At 46.4% G+C, this 21649-nt stretch overlaps 6 protein-coding genes across 8 annotated transcripts in view; 2 read left to right on the forward strand and 4 right to left on the reverse strand.

The window, feature by feature from the left end:
• Positions 1-1154, reverse strand: part of LOC120954647 (E3 ubiquitin-protein ligase MIB2) — a 61451-nt gene extending 60297 nt beyond the window's left edge. The window contains exon 1 of one of the 2 annotated variants that reach the window (XM_049610490.1): positions 1047-1154. The gene's annotated coding sequence lies outside the window, so the exon portion shown is untranslated. Of the gene's footprint in view, positions 1-743; positions 926-1046 lie in introns of those variants that run through there. The other variant, XM_049610489.1, reaches the window with a different exon arrangement.
• A 1242-nt stretch (positions 1155-2396) lies between these two features.
• Positions 2397-3388, forward strand: LOC120957190 (uncharacterized protein C1orf50 homolog). Its single transcript, XM_040379254.2, has 2 exons — positions 2397-2713; positions 2778-3388. Exons 1-2 carry the CDS (start codon positions 2665-2667, stop codon positions 3332-3334), a joined length of 606 nt encoding a protein of 201 aa, XP_040235188.1. The 5' UTR covers positions 2397-2664; the 3' UTR covers positions 3335-3388.
• A 34-nt stretch (positions 3389-3422) lies between these two features.
• Positions 3423-6455, reverse strand: LOC120957188 (protein hook). Its single transcript, XM_040379253.2, has 4 exons — positions 4797-6455; positions 4604-4719; positions 4301-4539; positions 3423-4237 (listed from the first exon to the last, which is right to left on the reverse strand). Exons 1-4 carry the CDS (start codon positions 6240-6242, stop codon positions 3966-3968), a joined length of 2073 nt encoding a protein of 690 aa, XP_040235187.2. The 5' UTR covers positions 6243-6455; the 3' UTR covers positions 3423-3965.
• A 1368-nt stretch (positions 6456-7823) lies between these two features.
• LOC120958314 (zinc finger protein 629-like) lies at positions 7824-9877 on the forward strand. The gene is made up of 6 exons (XM_040381029.2): positions 7824-8020; positions 8094-8561; positions 8623-8769; positions 8845-9145; positions 9219-9346; positions 9425-9877. The coding sequence occupies exons 1-6, from the start codon at positions 7883-7885 to the stop codon at positions 9782-9784; spliced, it is 1542 nt and encodes a 513-aa protein (XP_040236963.2). The 5' UTR covers positions 7824-7882; the 3' UTR covers positions 9785-9877.
• A 14-nt stretch (positions 9878-9891) lies between these two features.
• The window catches only part of LOC120958313 (uncharacterized), a 32657-nt gene continuing 20899 nt past the window's right edge, over positions 9892-21649 (reverse strand). For both annotated transcript variants that reach the window (XM_040381027.2, XM_040381028.2), the window contains exons 2-5: positions 14431-14680; positions 13586-14364; positions 11672-12076; positions 9892-11603 (exon numbers count right to left, since the gene is read on the reverse strand). In XM_040381027.2, coding sequence (XP_040236961.2) covers positions 10689-11603; positions 11672-12076; positions 13586-14364; positions 14431-14479 — 2148 coding nt within the window. In that variant the 5' untranslated portion in view covers positions 14480-14680 and the 3' untranslated portion in view covers positions 9892-10688. The remainder of the gene's footprint in view (positions 11604-11671; positions 12077-13585; positions 14365-14430; positions 14681-21649) is intronic.
• Positions 16043-20631, reverse strand: LOC125907580 (uncharacterized). Its single transcript, XM_049610776.1, has 2 exons — positions 19582-20631; positions 16043-19507 (listed from the first exon to the last, which is right to left on the reverse strand). The coding sequence occupies exons 1-2, from the start codon at positions 20629-20631 to the stop codon at positions 19502-19504; spliced, it is 1056 nt and encodes a 351-aa protein (XP_049466733.1). The 3' UTR covers positions 16043-19501.

Here is a 21649-nt window from a genome sequence, read left to right on the forward strand (position 1 = left end):
CAACCACTGACTCATCGCGAGCGAACGAAGTAGGCGAGGGTGTGTGTGTAGGGAGAACATCTCTTTTAAGCCACGGGGTCTTTAACACATTCCTTCTATCACCCGGCGGGATCGGTGGTGTTGGTGCAATACTTTCCGTGTCGAGCCCTTTTTCCCCGTGGTTTGGCGATTTTTTCTTTTCCGATTGGGTTTGGGGGGGGGGGGCTATTTTTGCTTTCGTGTTTTTCCCGTGCAGAACACACCGGGACAGAGCAGGAAGGATGGAGGTGGGCGACACAGGCACACACATACATGGAAAAGGGGTGTGTAGGTACGGGGAGGAAGCACGGTTTCACATCCGCGTACGATCGTCACGATGATGATGATGATGATGATATTTTTGCCCCCAATCGGCGCGGCTCTTTCTCCTTTTTTAGCCACTACCAACCACCACACATCACCACGACTAAGCTGGTTCCCTCTTGTTTGTTTGATTGCTGCTTCTGCTGCTGCTGTGACGACAGCTCGTATTAAAACACACACACACACATGGCAAAGGGCCTTGGCAGGCGGCTCAACAATCTATTCCCGCAGCCAATCCATTATGCGCACACATTTTGACAACCTTCTTTTTGCACTAAGCTAAAAGGGCAGGGTCCCGCCTTTCCTTTCCTGCTCGGATGGGGGGGGGACAGCAGCAGCTTCAATTAAAGCGCTCGCAATTAGCACAACCACACACACACACACGCACACTTCCACCGTACCTTAGATTGCGCGAATTGCACAGCAGTAGCAGCAAACAGCAGCACACTCAACTCTACACACTCCAAGCACGATTTGGAGGAAACATTCCACGGCCCGCTAGAGAGACACACACAGAGTGAGCGCGCGGTCAGCGCGTTCGGAAGGTTCGGCTGCGAGTGTGCGCCACTTGTTTTTTGCCTGCTTTTCACGGGGCCTTAGCGGGGTCTGTCTAACAGTGTGTGTGTGTGTGTAGAGGGTCTGCCACTAGGTGCTCCACTGGTGCCCGTGTGTAACGTTTTCGTGATTCACACACTCACACAAACCTTTGGCTTTCTTTTCTTTCTCTTTTCGCAGCTGGGAGCGTGTGCACCACCTTTCGCTGCCCCGTGCCTGGCGGACTCTGGCCTGGCGGATTTATTGTCCGTCTATTTCGTCACATACACACGCACTCTCGGGCGCTGTGCAAGGGACACAATCACTCAAATACACACGGCACACAGGTGATCCCATCGCGGACGAACTGACAGCTGGCTGCTGAAAATTGTGTGGGAATTTTTGACAGCTTGCGATGGCGAGCGGGGAATTTTTGGCAGCGCACAATGGATGGGATGGGATGGGATGGGATGGGAATTTTTGTTTATAAATTTATTTTTTATATTAAATTGTTTTAAAATGAAACTTAAATTATAACACTAAAAATAGTCTTTCTGTTTTTAAGAAAAACGTTTGGTATTCAAAAAATGATTTAAAATGTTCATGCTACAGCTCTCCCCCGCACGACATTTGCTCGTCATACAACGAAACATATGTTTCAACCAAGGTGGATTGTAAAATATCAGGTGGTGGACTCTAGTGCATTTTGACAATTCGTCACTTGACGTAAGGTCCCCAGGATTCAAACTTTGTTTACATTAATTAAATTTGTTCATATAATTTATCTACCCCATTTTTTCGAATAAACATTCTTTGAAAATATATTTTGAACTTTGGGAGTTCTTATTTCTCAGGTCTCGTAGTACAGTCGTCAACTCGTACGACTTAACAACATGCCCGTCATGAGTTCAAGCCCCAAATAGACCGCGCCGCCATACGTAGGACTGACTATCCCGCTATGTGGGGAATCAATTAGTCGCTGAAAGCCAAGCCCACAAGTGGGTACAGGCAGGCCTTGACCGACATCGGTTGTTGAGCCAAAGAAGAAGAAGAGTTCTTATTTAACATTGAAACATACATTAAAGTGTGTTATTTTGTGTTATTCTGTGAATTTATTCTAGAATTCTTTGTGTTTTCGACATTTTTGATGATAAAAATTAAGAAATCATTATTTTTTTTTCAATTTTTACCTTAATTCCTCATTATCTACGAGCCGCATGGACAATTTACTTGAGATTAGAACTCATGCTAGCATGATTTTAAATTTCGTGCATAAACAAATCATCAAATCTTTTGTTAATATATTACGTTTTTTCGATAAAATCAATAGACACACTAAAATGCACATAATAACAAAGAAATCTGTTATATTTGCTAAGCTTTGTGTGCGGAAACCAATGGTCAACGGTTCTAAAATGACGTAAAGTCCCTCAACTATGGCGACCCCCCAAAGGCCCTAATCCACCACCTGATATTTTTAATCCACCTTGGTTTCAACCTCGCTTTGACGTTTCCGCCTCCCAGGTACGGCGCACAATTTCGTAAACAAAAGCAAGGATGCGATAAGTGCGACCCAGTGTGTTACCAAATAAAGTACGCACGTTCGTGGAGCTCTGGTCTGGTGAGGTTTTTGCTTCCCCGGTGGATTGATAAGAGCACGGGCCACGCAGAGCGACCGAAAAGATTAAAATCAGACCACACGGCCTACTACGGGGCAGCACAGAAACAGTCCAGAGGAAGAGAGCGTGTGTGCGAACAGAGGAGGATTTCACAACAGAGCGAAAAAGGATGGATCTCGAACCAGCGGCAAAGGAGTATCAGAATGCGATATCAAAAGGTAAGTGTTCAACTCACCCCCAGTAAATTACAGTTTCTAATAAGAGAATTCACATTTACTGCAGTGCAATTGGTTGAGCGCAATCCGGCACCGAATGGTACCGCGATCGTCAGCATGTACCGGACGGGCGTGCGGGAAGCGAACGATATAGTGAGCCTCGCCAAGGAGATCCAGTCGGCGGACGTGGCCGTGACGAACAATGCGTGCGCCAAGCTGGTGATGATTGCCGAGCAGATCCGCTTCCTGCAGCAGCAGGCGAAGAAGATACTGGACGAGACGCAGTCGGCCCAGCAGCTGCACCATGCGGCGTGCAATTTCCGCAAAATCCCGGGCCACATCTACCACCTGTACAAGCGACCGTCGGGCCAGACGTACTTTAGCATGCTGTCGCCGAACGAGTGGGGCCCGAAAGGGTGCGAACACCAGTACCTGGGCAGCTACAAGCTCGAGCACGATCAGACGTGGACGCCGGTGGACAAGATCGAGCAGGTGCAGGAGAACATACGGTGGGCGCACCGGGTGCTGGACACGGGGTTGAACAGCAACCGGAACGGCTTCCTGTCGATTGATGGCGGGGCAGCGAACGTGGAGGAGGATGCGGAGGAGCAAAAGGAATCTTAATTTATGTTGCGACGTGTGGCGTACTTCCCTGTGAAATAAAAGTTTCTTTTTTTTTTAATTGACCCTTTTAAACACACACTTCAAGGCCTTTTTCTTTTGTTGTCAAACGTGTATATATATTTTTTTTCATTACAATTGGAATACGCGACACGATCGGGTACTTAAAGTGGTTAAAAAACAGAAAAATCAACACAAAACACACACACAGAGTTGTGTAAAAATAAATAGTACACAGGAAAGGTTCGTAAAACCACACTTACTCACACTTATAAAAAAACGTTCCTCAATCCTCGATAATATCTTCGCCTACTTTCGCTGAAAGTAAAACGGGGAGTGTGTGTGTGTGTGTTTTTGGAGGTCCTAAACGTTTCACTTTTGTTAGGATGATTAAATGAAGCGATAAAATCGAATCGGAGGAAGGTCACAAAGAGCCAACTCAGAGAGATGGAGCGGGAAAGGGGGGAGGGGAGGAGATCGGCAACGCAAAAGGTGACCCCAGCGTGGCATACCACATTTTCTCCACCACGTCCACTAGATCACACTATTTGTCGCTAGCGTAAGGCACCTTCCGGCAGGGGTGACGTACGTGCTTGTACGCCTGTCGAATTCGAAGCTCCACCCGGATGATCGATCACTTTTTGGCGTAGTTGGCGTTGAGCGGTTTCCGGGCCGCCGGTTGTCGCTGGCGGGCGAGGAAGCTCTGCCCCGGACCGCTTAGCAGACGCGCATCGACCGCTTCCCGGTGGCAAACCATGCCGAGCCGGTAGAAGGCGGTAGCGATGAGCTGCTCCTCCTGCTGGCCCATCGGTGCACGGGCCGCGGTACCACCGTTGCCGACCGTCGTCAGGGTGGCATCGACACCGGTCCCACTGGCCGAATCCACCTTATCCATCAGCAGGGCTTCTGCAAGTGCAAATGAAAATGTAAATGAATCTGTTTCGTTGTACCACAGTGCATAAGTCTTACCGCTGATTGCATGCGCATCGAGCGTTTTGATGACTTCCTTCGCCTTCTCGACACACTTTTTGTAGCGCACGTCGGCCGCCTGCAGCTCCTGGTCCTTCACGACGAGGGCCGCCTCGAGGTTGGCTATTTTCGTGTGCAGATTGCTGAGCTGGTGCTGCGTCGTTTCGTCCAGTTGCTGCTGTGCGGAGGAGCGCTGCTCTCCGAGCTCCAGCGTTTGTTTCATCTGCATTTCCAGCTCACTGAAAGATAGAAAGGATTTTAATGTAATATTCTGCTAGCAAATACGGTTTTTAGCACAATTACCTCTTGGTGGTTCCATCTTCCGCGTGGTGCTGGCTCAGTAGAAGGATCTTCTGGTTGGCGGATTTCAGCTGCTCGCGCAGCTTTTCATTGCGCTGATTTGCATCGTCCAGTAATTGCTGAAAGAACAAATCACAATTTGTACAATACAACCAACAATTCAAATCACTCCCTCCACCACCCCACCAGAACCTACCGAAAGTGCCGTTTGACCGCCCTGTCCCTCCCGCAGCGCCTTGTTCTCCCGCTCTAGCCGCTCGATGCGCTCGCACACATCGTTCGAGTGCAGCTCCTTGGACATTGTGTTTCCACCCGGCCCACCATGGCCTACTCCATCCGCACCCACTGCCTGGCCACACTTCAGCTCATCCAGCGCTTCCCGCAGCGTGTCCCGCTCGCTCAGCAATGTCTCCTTCTCCCGCTGCACCACCGCCAGCTGGCCCTGCAGCTGGTTGTACTCGAACTCGGCCCGCACCGTCTTGCCCATCTCCTCGTCCAGCATGCCGTGCAGATCCTGTATCTTCTTCTTGTACAGCTCTACCTGCCCCTTCAGCCCGGCGTACTTCTTCGCTTCCTCCTCGTATTCGAGATTTTGCTTCAGGTAGTCGGCGCTCCGTTCCTCCTGCAGCTTGATCTGTTTCTTCAAATCATTGTAGTCCTCCAGCTTCTTCTTGTACGTTTGCAGCTGCGTTTCGCAGATTTTCAGCTTCTCGTTCGCCTCCTTCAGGATGTCGATCTCGTCCTTCAACTGCGCGATCTCGGCCGTCGCCGCGTGCAGCTCATCGATCTTTACCTGCAGCTCGCCGATCTCCTTCTCCTGTATCATCGACTTCATCTTCAGGTCGTCCCGGGCCGTTTCCGCCTGCAGCAGCTCATCCTTCAGGCTGTCGACCAGCTTGCGCAGGTCGTTGTAGCGCGACGAACCGAGCTGTATCGGCCCGAGCGACGTTCCGTCGTCGCCGATCAGGTTCGGGTTTTCGTACCGTCCCACGATGGCCTGCAGCTTCACGATCTCCTGCTGCAGGGCCGCCTTTTCCTCTATCAACCCGAGCATCTTTTTGTTCGTTTCGTGACACTTTTGGGCCAGCGTGTCCCGGTCCTCCTGCAGCGTTTTCACGTCCAGGCTCGTGGCGGCCGTGTTGATCGAGTTGCGCGACGGCGACGCACCCTGCCAGATGTACTCGATGTCCTGCAGGGCGGCCATTATGTTCCGCTGCAGCGACTCCTCCAGCTCCATGATCTGCGTGATGTACTTCTGCTTCTCCAGGCAGTTCACCGCACAGCCGAGTATGAGCTGCAGCAGCCGGCCGAGTTCGTGCGGGTCACCCTTTTCCGCGATTTTCAGCGCGTCCGGGCGCAGCTCCTCCGACAGGTTCAGGCTCAGCTCGTCCTGATAGTACACGTAGATGCCTTCGATGATTTTCCGCAGATTGCTCACCTTCAGCCGCCAGTTCGCGCCGACGTCCGACTTGATCTTGGACAGCCAGCTGTCGGTGAACACTTCCGGCGCGATTTGGTTGAGCGCTTGGGCGAGGGCCGCCCCGTCCGACAGCTCCTGCACCGTACCGTGCGGGGCGGACAGGTTCAGCTCGCTGAGCCAGCGTATCAGCGATTCGTAGATTTCCATTTTATCGTTTTCCATCCCTGTGCTTACGGATACCCGGGTGGTGCCAGCGGTCGGGGCAATAGTTCGGTGGGAGGATACACTGTGTCGGCAGGTCGGATTTCGGTGCTAGAATCGAGAAAAAGGGGCCACAAAAACTTTCCTCCCACGTACGCGTAGGCACCAGGCAATTAGAGCGATTTGTTTACAACTCGACAAAAGCATGACAGGGGAAAGTGGAAAATTTTCCTCCCGAACCGTTTGACAGCTCCCCCGTTGAGCGAGGCGAGGGCTTTTGACGTTCAAAAATAGCTGCATCTCACTCGTTTTCGCTAGCCATCCTTTAATCGCTTACAGTGCTCGTTTCGAGGTGAGTTTCTGTGCCCCTCTCTCCCACTTCACACCCCACACTTCTTAACAACTGTTGTCCATAAGCTTTTCGTTATGTTGGTGACAATCTACGCGTATCATATACGTATGTTCTCGCTCGATTTGTTGTACCGTCTCTTTCGCGCACAGGGACGCGGGAAAAATTTATACAACTTGGTGGTTGATGCGAAATAGAACTGCTCAATTTGGATGATTATTTTGAATGAAATTCAAATCCGGTGACAGGTAAGTTTATTTAATAAATCCTTGATAAGCATTGGATAAAGGGGTGCTCTTCTTCACCTTGCAGATTAACACAATGAAATGCTGTGTCACAAGGGCGTGAAGTTGCAGTAGGTAATTAGAAAGAGGTAAAAAGGAACACGCTGTCAAATTGCTATAATCCCACAGGTCCGCTTCGTTTCCGATTGGCACGCACTCGTCTCTGGGAAATGAATCGTATGTCCCACCATTTCCAGATTGTTTGATACACGGAGACACGCAGCGAGCTTGGTAGTTAAATCAAGTGGGTGGTACAGCCAGAGGTAGAAAGAGGCATTCATGGACCAAGCAAACTGGTGTACGGTTGCCACACTTCTTGGCCGTGTCAACACGGCGTGTTCAACTGAGAATGGGCCACCAAAGAAAAGGGGAAAAAGTTGAAAAATTGTCTATGCTCTTTACTCTTGATCCTTTTCTGTGTTATTGTGGCTGTAATTTAAAATAAATTAATAAACAATAAATTTAAATTAAAAACAACTTCATTAAAGTCTGTGTTAATAGCGCAAAATGATAGATTTGAGAAAAATGAAATGAACTTGATGAAATTAGGTAGTTTTTGTCTGATAACTATCAATTGGCATGGCACGCGACTGGCACGAAATTAATACATTAATAAAACCACCGTTAAAAGTTCAATGCCGGCTTTCCCCGATTCCCTCAACGTCAAGATAAACCGCAAATAAAGACTGTACATAAAAAGCCACCACATAAAAGGGGGGAGATGGTGGAGTGTATTAATTTTTTTGGCCATTTAATTTTGTCCACCAATACAATCGCACACCAGCGCGAGCTTTTTGGCGGTCATCTTGAACCCTCAAAACCCTCGCAACGACTTACAAAAACAATCGCCAGCGAGGGAAAATCGCACCAATGTCAAGCGTTGCCGAGCTCACGAAAACCGGTATTTGGTCTGCGGATTGTCCGTTGCTTGACAGCGGTACAGAGATGTAAACAAATCAGCAACAACAACCACAACTGTAAACATTTATGTGTTGGGGGTCCACTTTCTTCGATGAAAATCGTTAAAAATGCAAGAAACTACATGCTTTAGTGAAAGCATTTCAGTTTGTCGATTTTGTCTAGCAAGCAGTGACAATTTGCAGCACATTTTCAACCACGAAACTATCGACATTCCGGCAATTGTAAAGATTCTAACAAACCTAGAGGTGAGTGTGGTTTTTGTGAATGTTGAGGCAAACAAGCATGTGGAATTAATGTATTTTACTTTCACACCCGTAGGTGGCTGAAAGTGATCCATTCTCCAAGCTCGTGTGCAGCAAATGCATCGCCATCGTAGAAAGTATTGTGGAGTTCCGAAGGAGCTGTCTTCAATCGTTCCATGAAGCTGAACGGAAATTGGTGCCGCAAGACGAACCATCCCTTCACAAAGAGCTGTTGCAGGTGGAGTTTATTAAATGTGAATCGCCAGGAATCTCTGACTACGATGGGTACGAGCAGGAGGATACATTTTCCAACCAATCCGAGGGTAAGCCGGAGCATGATGGAGAACGTGAAAACAGCTCGATTCAAGCTAGCGATAAGCAGTGTAGAAATGATAATACAACAGAACAGCTAAGAGCTACAACTGTGGAAGCAAGAAAGGCTCAATCGTCAGAAAATGAAGCAAACGACACTTTATCCACTAGCCAACGCAGCGGGAACAAACCGAAGTTCATCCCCAAGCTTACAGGGATCGTTAAGGCAGAGGTAGAGAAACGGTAATTCGCGTCCTTTAAGATCATGATTAAAAAGTCCTAATTTCTTTCAGCACTCCAAGACACGTGAGAAAAACAAACAGAAAGCTTCCTCCCAAACAGCCCGACCAAACGGCCAAATTCAAACGCTGCGAATAGATTCCTCCAGCAATCACAATGTGAATAATCGACCGAAAAAGCCCGAATCGGTCAAACCACAGGTAAAATAATTATTTATACTTTAACTGTAATACTTCTTCAACATACAAACTTACGTTTGCTCTATCTTTGAACAGATTTACGCGTGTGAGGTGTGCGGCAAGACGTTCAAAACGAAATCCAACTACACCAACCACCGGAAAACGCACAACTGGAGTGAGGCTAGTGCCGCGCCAAACAGCACGCCCGAACAGCAGTCCATGTCTGAGCCGAAGCGTATCTATCTGTGCAACATCTGCGGCCATAACTGTGGCTCGTCCAGCAACTTGAGCGTCCATTTGCGACGCCACAACGGCCAAAGCGTGTGCGAGTGTACGGTGTGTGGGAAAGGCTTTCCACGTCGGTCCGATCTCGTGATGCATATGCGCAAACATACGGGTAGGCGGGTGCCGGTCGAGACGAATGAATTTAAATGGATTATTTAAGGTATATATTTTTTTAAATTATTTAGGTGAAAAACCGTACGTCTGCCCTACTTGTGGGCGTGGATTTTCACGGCTGGATAAGCTTCGCATCCACATTCGCACACACACGGGAGAGAAACCGTACCGGTGCCCCTGCGGACGGGGATATGCACAGGTAATTTAACCATCACGGCGTTAGAAGACAGTTCTTCAAGACCAATTATTCCAATTTCTCTATTTCCCTTTGTTTTAGAAAAACGATCTAAAAACGCACCAAAAACGCAACATTTGCGGACAAAACTTTGACGTGGAAAAACTACTCGCACCCCGGCCGACAACGATCTGCATCAAATCTCCGCCGCGTCAGTCGGCACAGTCCTCCCATGGCGCGCCTTCCCACAGCACAGCGCCAAACGCCATTCCATCAACATATTCGACCCGTAGAGACGCTGGACTGAATCTCGAGCACGAGCCGATGGAGGACATGGTGTTCCCGGGCAGCTGGGCCAATTGCCACACGACGCCACACCATTTCCAACACCACGAAAGAGATGCAACGGATGGTTATGAGGACGGCAGCTCGTACACGCACCAGTCAAAGCTTACAGCGTGATAGGAAATGTGCGCGGAGCACATTCAACAAACAAAACCCCCCAAAAGTGTGACCAAAACCACAAAAACAAAGCCATGAAAAAGAAGCAAGCAATTTGGTTTGTTTCATCATTTTTCCAGATCCGATGTTTTTATTCGCTCATTGCTGTGTGCTGTGCGTTGGCTTCACATATTTCTAAAGAGCTACCACAAGAGTTTTGCTGCGTACAGGCGCTATGTTGTATGCAATACCTTTTTTTATTATTATTATTACCTTACTATGTTCACCACCCCATCATCATCATGACCCGTCGTCGGTTTACAGTTACAGGCCTCTCCCTAACCCATTTTTTCCTATCTCTACCCTTACGTCGAACGACGGCCAGGCAGCTTCCACAGTTGAAGTATCGTAATAGTAATACCATATACATAATGATAGTGTAAGCGAATGACGCATTTTTGCCACAGAACTATGTCTAAGTACCGGTTTTGGTTGTTGTTTTTTTATCCTTTTTGCTTGAGATGCTTGAAACACACGTAAAGCTTATAGAAGAGAAGGTTCTACAGTACAGCCCTAACACACGCTTTGGTTTGATTCTATACCCTTCCGCTTTCCACTAAAACTACTGAAATGCTCTCAAACACATGGAACGATTAACACAGGTGTCTTTACTGTTGTTCTTGAGATCTTTCTCTCTCCCGCCTAGTGCGCGAGATGACTGTGCCCTTACTTACTCGCATAGGCAAATCCTGTTCAACGATTAAAACCTAAACTCCCTCAAAGCCATGCACACGCACACACGCACACGGAGACAGACAACTACATCCACATCTACTAGCGGAGTTTAATTGTAGTATTGCACATTTGAAAGGGGAACTATTTACACAATGCATTCAGCTCGTTGGGCCACAGCAATCCACCCATCCTACCACGGACGCCACGTGGGTGCGTGCAGCCCGTCCACCGTGCTCGTGCTGTTGCACCGTTCGCTGCTACCGCCGCTCGCATTGCTGCTCGTCGGCGATCTTCGATCCTCGACCGATCGTGGGCTTAAGCTGCGCCGCTCCTCCAGATACGGCGTGTGGGACGGATCCGGCCGGGCGGCCGGCATCGGTACATCCCCGTCCGAGGACGATTCCTTCTTGACGCTGTGCGGGCTTCGGCTGCCATTGGCGCTGGCCCGGCCGTCCGCTACGTCCGGTTCGCTCGTCAGCCCCGGTGAACCACTGGACGGTGGTTCACTTTTCACCGAACCGGCCGTATGATGCACCGCATGATGTTGCTGCTGGTGGAGATGGTGTTGCTGGTGATGGTGTTGATGCTGCTGCTGCTGCTGCTGCTGATCGTCGATCTCCATCTTGGTGACGGGTGGCACGGTTGGGACGGGCGTGACCGAGGACGACGGCGGTCCACACTCCACCTTCGGTGGCATCCCTTTCGCCATCAGCGCGCGCACATCGGTGAGGCTGAGCTTGCTGATCGAGTCCGGTATGCCGAGCGACTTCTTGTACAGCTCCCAGTAGCCTTCGTCCACGTTGTCGGGCAGGGCGTGCAGGCTGCCCAGCATTTCGGCGGTCATCTTTTCGTGTGCCAGCACGGCCGCCTGCCGCCGGTTCTGCTCGATCAGCGTTTCGAAGTCGGTGCTGGAGAGGGAAGCGGCTGCGGCAGCGGCTGCTGCAGCGGCCGCCGCTGAGTGGTGATCGAGCATGGGCGGCGTGCTGCCGAGCCCGAGGGCCGTCGCTAGCTGGATGTAGTGGTCGGGAAGGAGCAGCGCTACCTGGCTCTGGGGTGGATAGCCGGCGGTTACCGGCTGTGGTACCACGGCACTGTGCTCGGAGTGCTGGGGAGAAGAAAGCGAAATGCTTCATGAAATAACGATCAAAAGGAAGGAATAGGTAGCGGTCTTACATTTGAAACGTCCTTATCCGACTCTAGAATCCCTCCGGCTGGGGAAGGAGTCGGCGAAGAGACGGCTGATGATGCGGTAGAGTATCCGTTGGCAAGCAGTGCGGCCGCCGTGCCCGGTTCGTGCTTGATCGCACTCGGATCGATCCGACAGTTCTTCAGGCTTGCCATCTCGATCGACAGCTTGCCGTGCTGCTGATGATGGCCGAGCATCATTTTGTTAAGTGCGGCCGCGGAATGACTGCTGGCAGCGGCAGATGTTGTTGCGATCTCGCTGCCGTGGATCATGTCCTCCAGATTGGCCACCGAAACCGTTGCCTGCGGGTGATGGTGCCCGGTTGGCTTGGCGCTGTGCACACCGATTGTGCCACCGCTCGTACCTCGATTGTTGTTTTCGTCTTGGTGTAGCTGCAAGAAGGAGAAGATTGGAGAGATGTTAAAAGATATAATTAGATCTGCCTGCCAGTTATGGTTCATTGACAAAAATGGTAGCGGAATCAGTGGCTGAATCGAAGTAGATACTGTATAAATTCCTGAACTAGGGACAAGTTCGCGATCCTTTCCATGAGACCAATTCAAGTGAAATTTTTGGTTCGGAATAAAAAAGAAGCAGTTTCAGGACTGATATGTGTAGGAAGTAGTCCTAGGATCAGTGCGGGGTTGGGACATATGGATAATGATGATGATCATAAGTCACACCTCTTACTCCAACACAGATTTGAAAAGGACGGAAGTATCTTTACGATAATATTACTCTATGGTAGTTTTTGAATAAAAAAAAACTTAGGAGCAAGTGGTGACATCGGACGTCATTCAAAAGAATCCACCGAGTCATACACACAACCAAGACGACCGACGAAGTTCCATCCAGAAAAAAATGGGTTCTGGATCAATCCTTGAAGCGGAATGTATTCCAGGACTGGTATGGGATTATTCCAAGTTGCAGGACTGGCAGGGATTTTGTATCAGTTCCAGGATCAGTTAAGGTTTTGGAGCAGTTTCAGTGCCGTCAAGGTTTTGGAGCAATTTCAGAGGTTAAAGATCAGTTCCAGGGCCAGTTTGGGTTAAAGATCTATTCCAGGAAAGGCATGAGTTAAGGATCAATTCCAGTTTCGATATAGCATCAAGATTATTTTCAGGACCACTATGTCTTCAGTATTTGTTTCAACTTCTGCATGAGTTCACGTAACGGTATGAGTTCTGGATCAATTCTAGGAAAATATGCAATCAGGATATGTTTCAGCACCTGTACGCCTTATGTATACGTTCCTAGTTTGATATGGGAATAGGATCAGTTTCAGGAATAATAAAAGTTGCAGAACTGTTGGGGATTTGATATCAGTTTCAAGATTAATTTAGGTCCAGGACCCGTTTTGGGCTAGAATCAGTTCCATAGCTTATATGGGGTGGGAACGGTGTGGATTAAGGATCAGTTCCAGCACCGATATGGATTTGAGGTCAGTTTCACGATCAGTATGGTTTAATGATCAATTCTAGTATTGGTTCAGGATCAGTCTTAGAATCGGTACGGGTTGAGATTTGCTCCTGGATTATTATAGACTCAGTATCTTTTCCAGGAACAGTATGGATTTGTGACATATTTTAGGACCGGCATAGATTTGGGATCAGCCCTAGAAATGGTATGGATTTAGTATCGGATTCCGGATCAGTACGGATTCAGAACCAGTTCCAGGTATGATATGGGACCGAAATAGATTAATGATCAGTTCCAGGACTGGTAGGAATCCAGCAATGATTTGGATTCAAGATCACTTTGGGGTTCGGCATGTCCCCAAGATAAGTTTCACTTTGGGAATACTTGGGAACTTAAATGTAAAGAGAAACATTGCACACACCCAGAATTTATGACATCAACAAGTATTTTAAATATATATTCAAAGATGTCCAAAAACTTACCAACGACGTTGACTTCGGCCCCAGCAGTGCAAGATCGGTCGGTGATCCACGGTACGAGTAAGGGGAGCGTCCAATTTCCCGGTTCGTCTTGCTAAAGTCCAGCGGGTTCGTGTCCTGCGGTACGACACCACCCGCACCACCGTACTCCACCATCAAGTCTTTGGTTTTCTTCAGCCCATCGTACATGGCCGCTCCACCCGCACCAACACCATCCACCAGCATCTTGCCGTCCTGTCCGACGCCTGGCGAAGCGGCAACCGGTGGCAATCCATTCGCACCCGTCGCCACCGTCTTCGGACAGATCTCCGTATCGATCTCCGCAATGCAGTTGTCCAGATGGCGCAGCAATCGTGCCTTCGACCCAGCGTCCGTCAGCGTCGGTACGCTCGGCAGTGGTGGTGGTTCCGGCGTGGCTAAATACCGTGCCACCTCCCGCGCACAGTCCGTATACCCTGCCCGGTACTTATCGATGCCCGGACTGTCGAGATTGCGGTGTCGCTGGAAGTGCCGCACGGTGAGCTCCAGTATGTCCGCCTTCTCGAGCTTGGAGTGTTTCGTCTGCCCATCGCCCGACTTGCTCTTGACCGTCGACTCGAGGATGAGGGCCTTCAGGATGGCCAGGCTCTGGTTGATGCGTGCCCGTCGTCGCTTCTCCATCAGTGGTTTGTTGGTGCGTTTCAGTGGATCCTGCGCCGCGTGTATCAGACCCGGTGCGGTGGTGCCGGTTTGGCTGGCTAGGTGACTGTCGAGCTTGGACGAGATTGCTGTTGCGCTTAACTCTGGTGGAATAGAAGGATGATAAGAAACGGGCGGGCAGGAAGCGGGAATGCAAGAGAAACACTTACCACTGCCGTGTTTATGATTCTTGTAGTCCTTATCCTTCTTTGCAGTCATTTTACGGTTGCTCGCGATGGCGTGGAAATAAATAAAAACTCAAATAACTCCGGCCGCGCACTACGTGTCGACTGGCATGCCGGGTGTGGTTTGTTTTTCCTTTGCTGCTGTACCACTGAGCGTCACACGGGTTAGACAGTGTTGAGAGACAGACGGGGGGTAGACTGACCGACTGGGTCAGGGTGACAATGGGCAGGAGAGCTGGAAAAAGAAGCAAGTGTGAAGACCGTTAAAAATGTAATATTGGTTAGTTGGGTTGTTAAAATTTTCGAAAAAAGGAGGGATGATTTGGAAACATGTGGGAGATGTTTGAGTGAATTTAGGTAGCTGATCGTTTAATATCTTATCATTAAATGTTTCATTTGCAATAATTAATTTAATAAGAACAATTTTCATATCAAGAGCTTTCAAAATCAGCATTTTTATACAGCTACATTAGTTAGAAGCATAAAAAATAGTTCCCGCACTAAGGAAACGTTAATCTCAATTTCAATAAAAATACCCCATGGATCATTAGACAAAATTGGACACCTCTATCTGTTGAATTCTCACCGTGATTGCCAAAAAAGTGAAGCAAATTCGTTTAGTAGAAGCGTGTGCGATCAACGAACGGTACCCCGTAGCATCTAAAACGGACTCCGGTCGGCCTGTTCTGACATCTACAATATCTCGGAACTATTAGACAACAATCAGAGCATCGAAAGAATGCCCGGTATCGAATGACCGACAACCCTGAGTGACTTAAGGTTCAAAAGGAAGCTGAAAATGAAGACCGAGAGACAAGTGGCTACATTACTGCGTTAGTTTGGCCGGGAGATTAATGCAACCGGCCAAACAGCGAAATAGTACCTGGGGAACATGAACAAATATATCGAAAAGCAGGAAGCGTGTCCACTGGTTTCGCAGCGGCAAACAATGACGCCAAAACTCAGTTCGATTAATTCAAGTGAATTTCGGCTGAATTTCAATATCCCCTACCGATATCCCCTAGCGATACCCTAGTACGCGAACTGGTCGAACATTAGCTGCTTGTCTCATCCAAAATTTTTGGACCAACATGATGCAAAAACACTACTCTAAGAATTTTGTCGCGAAAAGTTAGGAGGAATGGATAAAAAATGAGGTAGGTCTTAAAAACATGCCCGCACGCATGTCCTCGAAAATTCCGGATAACTAACAAAAGGTAGCCCGCAAGGTCGATTATTTCTTTTTGCAAATAAGTTTAACTAGTTACCTTTCAACGTATGTTAATGGAAAGAAATGATCTCTCTTAGATTTTTTTCTACCGCCAGCCGAAAAAAGTCATTTTTTTAATGCAAACGCTAAGATGAACTGCGGCACGCCGCTCAACGGTTTCTTTGGGTGCCGCTGTACAAATATAGCTTACAAAACCGACCACGAGAGGCGCTGCGGTCGATTATTCACGCTCTGCTCGTGTTCCACGCGTTGTGATGTGATGATGAAAAACAAGTGTTTTTAATCAATATGATCCATTTTAAATTTCAAGAAAGTAGAAATAAAAAAAATATTTTAGCTAATGTAATCTTTCTTAATTTCGGAAGAATTAACTGAAGGCTGAAGAATTGCGTGTTTTCTGTTTTAGCGCTCAATCACGAATGACATCTCTATTTGACAGTATTGCCTGAGATACTTAAACCTAGGTGTGATCGCACAAACAAGATGTACATATAGAAAAGGTGTATGTGTAAGGATGTCAAGGTGTATGTGTGAGGTATATACAAATTCGAATTTCTAATTTCTACAGCTCGGCCATCCTGACGAGAAATTGACCTCAATTTTTCCTGCATATGTATAGCCCTACCCTTAATCTTAAGTGTAGCTTTATGAACATATTCCGATCAAGCTCCCCCCAGAGGCACTATCCATCTTCTCAACTTGTCCGACTCCAACACTCCATCATATGGTATTTGCGTCATTTGTATTCCATCGATATCACGTATAACATATCTGTCATTAGGTAAACGTTTGTGGATAACGTATGGACCTTTATATCTGGCAATGAGTTTTTTGTTTGAATTTGGTGTGTTATCTACATTTTTAATTACAACAAACTCTCCTTCATTGAATACGGGAGCAGGGCGATGGTGTTTAGCATGTTGTTTCTCATTATTTTGTTGTGATTTTAAAATATTGAATGATGCTTCTGCACGTATAGTTTCTAAATCTGAAAATGCTTTGTTTTTGTCTTCTAAATATTCGGTCAATATATCTACTGAAGGGCCTCGTTGGTTAACACCAAACAATAGCATAGAAGGGGAAAAACGAGTGGACGAATGAATGGTATTATTAAGAGCGTATTCTGTAGATAGCAAATGGGTCACCCAATCTACATGGTCGGTCTGATTTGATAATTTGCTCAATATGGGACGAATAATGCGATTGACCCTTTCCACTTGACCATTAGCTTGTGGTGATCCTGTGGCATTCAACACATGGCTAATTCCGCGAGAAGAAAGGAAATTGGAAAATGCGGCTGAAGTAAAGCATGTACCTCGATCGCTAATTATTCTTTTAGGTCGACTGTAGTAAGAGAAATATTGTTTTAGAGCATTGCACACCTCTTTTGTACTAGTGGAAGTTGTTGGATACAATTTAACGAATTTCGTAAATGCGTCTATTACTACCAATAAGTATTTTTTCTTTAAAGATGATGTAGGTAGCGGTCCAAAATGGTCAATGTGCAAGGTATCAAATGGGTAAGGTTCTTTTTGGATGCTATGAAGGTTCCGATTATTTACTCTAGATGGAGCAGAGTGAATAATGCACTTCAAGCAGTTATTTATAAAGTTTATTATCCGTGTTTTTCTGTTAGGAAACCAATAATTCTGATCTATTTGGTTGCAACATTTTTCGGCTCCCAAATGACCTATTTGTTCGTGTATTGATCGTATCAGATTATTAACCATTTCTGTTGGCACGTATAATTTTAGCCTATTAGAAGGTGATCGTTTGAATACAATACCGTCTTGTAATTGGTAACCTTCGACATCCGTCGTCTCTAACTCTTTTTTCAGAGTTTGGATAAGCGGATCCCTAGCCTGAGCTACACGTATTTGGAAGTCAATATCAACATCATCGAAGGCAGCCAAATGTTCCAGTCGGCTTAATGCGTCTACATGACTCATTGCTAATCCAGGGCGATGTTGAATAATGTAATTATAATTCTCCAGGAACAGTGACCAACGTGCTATCTTTGCGGACGAATTTCTATTTTTAAGCGTTTCTACCAGAGAATTACAATCAGTCACTATCTTTATTGGAATGCCGTGTACATAGGTATGGAAACGTTTGAGCGCATATATAACGGCCAATGTTTCAAGCTCGTAGCTGTGCAATTTAGCTTCATCAGCCGAAGTGGTTTTGGAAAAATACGAAATAGGGTGATATCTACCATCATCCTGTTTTTGCAAAAGCACAGAACCAAAAGCTATCGAACTTGCGTCACAGTGAAGTTCAGTTTCGCGTTTAGGGTCGTATATGGCAAGCACCGGAGCTACTATCAATTTATCTCGGAGTGTTTCAAATGCTTTTTTACACTCATCATCAAAAATAAATGGAACATTGTTTTTCAAAAGATTAGTAAGTGGTTTTGCAATACTAGAGAAATGTGGAACAAACCTCCGGAAAAACGAAAAAAGACCTAAACATTGTTGTACCTGTTTTGTGTTCTGAGGAACAGGATAGTTTTTGATAATTTTTACATGATTATCGCTAGGACATATACCTGAATGATTGGCCTTGTATCCTAAGTAATCCAATTCATCGTAAGCAAACTTACATTTATCAAGCCGTAGCTCCAACCCATTATTTCGTAGAGTATGCAAAACTTCACTAACTATTTCAAGATGTTCTTTAAAGTCTTGAGAAGCTATGAGAATGTCGTCAATGTATACAACCAGCTTTTCATTCTCGATGAATTTCCGCAAAATTGTATTAATGAAACGCTGAAATTCAGCTGGCGCGTTTTTTAATCCGAAGGGCATACGCGTGTACTCGTACTGGCCGTCTGGAGTAACAAACGCTGTGAATTTAATTGAATCCTCGTCCATTGCCACTTGATGAAAACCACTCTTTAGGTCTAGTAACGTAAAGAATTTTTTATTGCCCAAGTGTTCTAGGCACGTCTCTATGAGTGGAAGCGGGTAGTTGTCGCGGATTGTTACTTTATTAAGAGGTCGGTAGTCGACACACTTACGAATTTCGCCATTTTTCTTCCTAACGAGTACCAGTGCGGAAGCATAAGGAGAGTTACTGGGTCTTATTATATTTTTCTCTAATAAATCCTTCACAATGACTTTTACTTTATTCCTTTCATCGAAAGAAAGTCGTCTAGGCTTTGTGAAAATAGGAGTATCATGAGTTAAGCTAATTCGCATTTTATGAGCAGATGGTATTATATGTTTATCCGGAAAATTAATGTAATTATTGGACACTATTGATCTTAAAGCAATGCCTTGTTCTTTAGAAAGATGTTCTCCAACATTTATAGTGCTAGCCTCATCGCTAATATTTATAGAACACATTTCAGAAAAAGTTGTGTCATATTGTTGTTTATGTTCAGATTTGTCTGATATCGAAATGAATTTTGAAGAAATATTGGGATCGGACAATTTCGAATCTTTGCATACCTCTGGTAAGGGAGCCTGGATCGAACTACGTAAAAGACCCAACGTTTGGAGCTTATGGTAAAAACCCGGTTTTTTTAAGTTCAGAATTTTATCTTTATTTAAATTCATCAGCATAAGTTTGCTGTAATGTTTACGGAATTGAGCGAGTGTGATGTTAAATTCTGATAACAAATCTCTCCCTACTATCATGGATAGGGACATGTAGCTTTTTGGTAAAATATAGAAATTGTGAATGAATGTTTGATTACGAAAACTAAGTTTTAGCTGTACTGTTCCAAGAGTTTGTAAATTCACATTTCCTATTCCTCGAAATCCACTTGGTTGGGGAGCGCTTAGTTTTGTAACCGGAACAATGGCTTCATTTATGAAGCTTTTAGAGCTACCGGAATCAAAAAGAGATGTTATAATTAACCCTGGGCTCCAAACATTGTTTCTCTTAAAAGCTACACTTACCTCCTGATAGGCCTCAAGTTGAACGAAGTTTCCATTTTCCCCAGAATCTAGATGCGCTGTTTCATTGTCGTTGCCCTGTACCGCAGCAACCGTTAGTTGACGTCTATCTGGGACAGGACAGTTGCGAATGACATGTGATGTGCTACCACATCGGAAACAGGAACCCGGAGCTCGGCGAGGTTGTGTGCATTGCGATGAATGATGTCCATGATTCGAGCAGTTATAACATCGAAGAGGTTCTGTCGTCGTTTGTCTTGGTGGAATCGGTCTCGGGGAAATGGTGTTGATGTGAGATGGGCTGCGGCGTTCTGGGTTTTTGCGCAACAGAAGATGGGATTCATATCGCTTAATGTTATCAATCAGGTCGTAAATATCGCGGTAATCCTTGGTCACAAGGCTATCATAGAGAGGGTCACGAGAAAGTCCTCTGATGACATAAGTTATGATAGCCTCCTCACTCACGTGGCCTGACATTCCCAGCGCATTTACTCGGTATACATAGCTTGTGTACGACTCAGAAATTTTCTTGTAGACCGATGCTAATTGGCTATGAATAACGGCTTCGTTACAGCGATCAGGAAAAGCCTTTTTAATTGTGTCAGCGAATTCGTCGAATGTCTTCAAAGTGTTACGGAAGCCATTGTACCATTCGCTTGCTGCTCCAGTCAACCGACTGCCTGCATATAAAAGCATCGTGCGATCCTGCCATCCATATAATTCGCTATTGTAGCGAATCGTATTGATCCACTTATTGATACCGAGGCCGTCAGAAAATTCCGGTATCAAATGTTTCAACTCCTCGGGATGAACCAATCGACCATCCGTAAACGTCTGCCGCTGTTCCATTTCCATAATTTTTGCTCGTAGCGCCATTAATTCCAATTGATGAGAAGTTGCGTCGAATGAAGCACCTTGCGTCGAAGATGTCGGAGCAGCTTTGTCTTTCATCAAGATGGCGGCTGCTGCAACGTGGTTTCCATTGTTCGTCACTTCGTCTTCATCTGCAAACACTCTTTGAGGAATGAAATTCTGGGTTGATTGTTCCTCCATTTTGTTTTTCGGTACACTTTGCTCGTACAACATGCGTAGTTGTGGTAAAGTTGCTTTCGGAGGCACTTCGATGTTAGCAACTTCCAAAGCACAAAGAAGTTCCTCTTTTGTAAGCATTTTTCGGCACAAACGGTTTATCCCACTTCTGAATTGTAATCTTTCTTAATTTCGGAAGAATTAACTGAAGGCTGAAGAATTGCGTGTTTTCTGTTTTAGCGCTCAATCACGAATGACATCTCTATTTGACAGTATTGCCTGAGATACTTAAACCTAGGTGTGATCGCACAAACAAGATGTACATATAGAAAAGGTGTATGTGTAAGGATGTCAAGGTGTATGTGTGAGGTATATACAAATTCGAATTTCTAATTTCTACACTAACTAGTATTTACTTTTAAAAAATAAATAAAAAAGTCTATTAAAATGGTTTATTTTTACAAGCGACTAAGCGTCTCCATCGAGGTTGCGAACCAAAAGCAACACGCTTACACGCTGTTTGCATACATGCAGTCTCCCTCATTTGCCAAAGTAAAACCAACATTTGCACCGTTTAACCGTGTACAGTACTTTAGACCCGGCAAAACATCGGTTAATTAGCCTTTCACACGGTTTAAACTTGCTCCGGCATCGGCGTCACGCAAACGGTGGCGGTGTTTGGGACGCAGAGGTTTTGTGTGTATAGTCAAACCATCCCAGCCAGAAGAAGCCGCAGCGCATTGCAACGTAAATTCCAACGCAAAACGTACAACCGTGCATTCCTGCATAGCAGACGTAGCTGGCTGACCCAACGACCACGGCCACGACGGCAGGTCAGCATCCCGTGGGAATGTGGCATGCGAGATGAGGGCTCTCTGCGAGCACGGTGTGCCACATACACGCATGCAAATTCATGGCGCAAAATTCGTTTTGGAATGACTGCACCTTTAGGTGCCCCACTAGGAGGCGGGAGACGCGAGGCGTTCATGCGAAAATGCGTGATTTTCCACACTCCTGCAAAGGGTGTTTTATGTTTTCGCTT

The sequence above is a fragment of the Anopheles coluzzii genome, chromosome 3 (assembly GCF_943734685.1).
Source record: "Anopheles coluzzii chromosome 3, AcolN3, whole genome shotgun sequence".
Lineage (NCBI taxonomy): Eukaryota > Metazoa > Arthropoda > Insecta > Diptera > Culicidae > Anopheles > Anopheles coluzzii.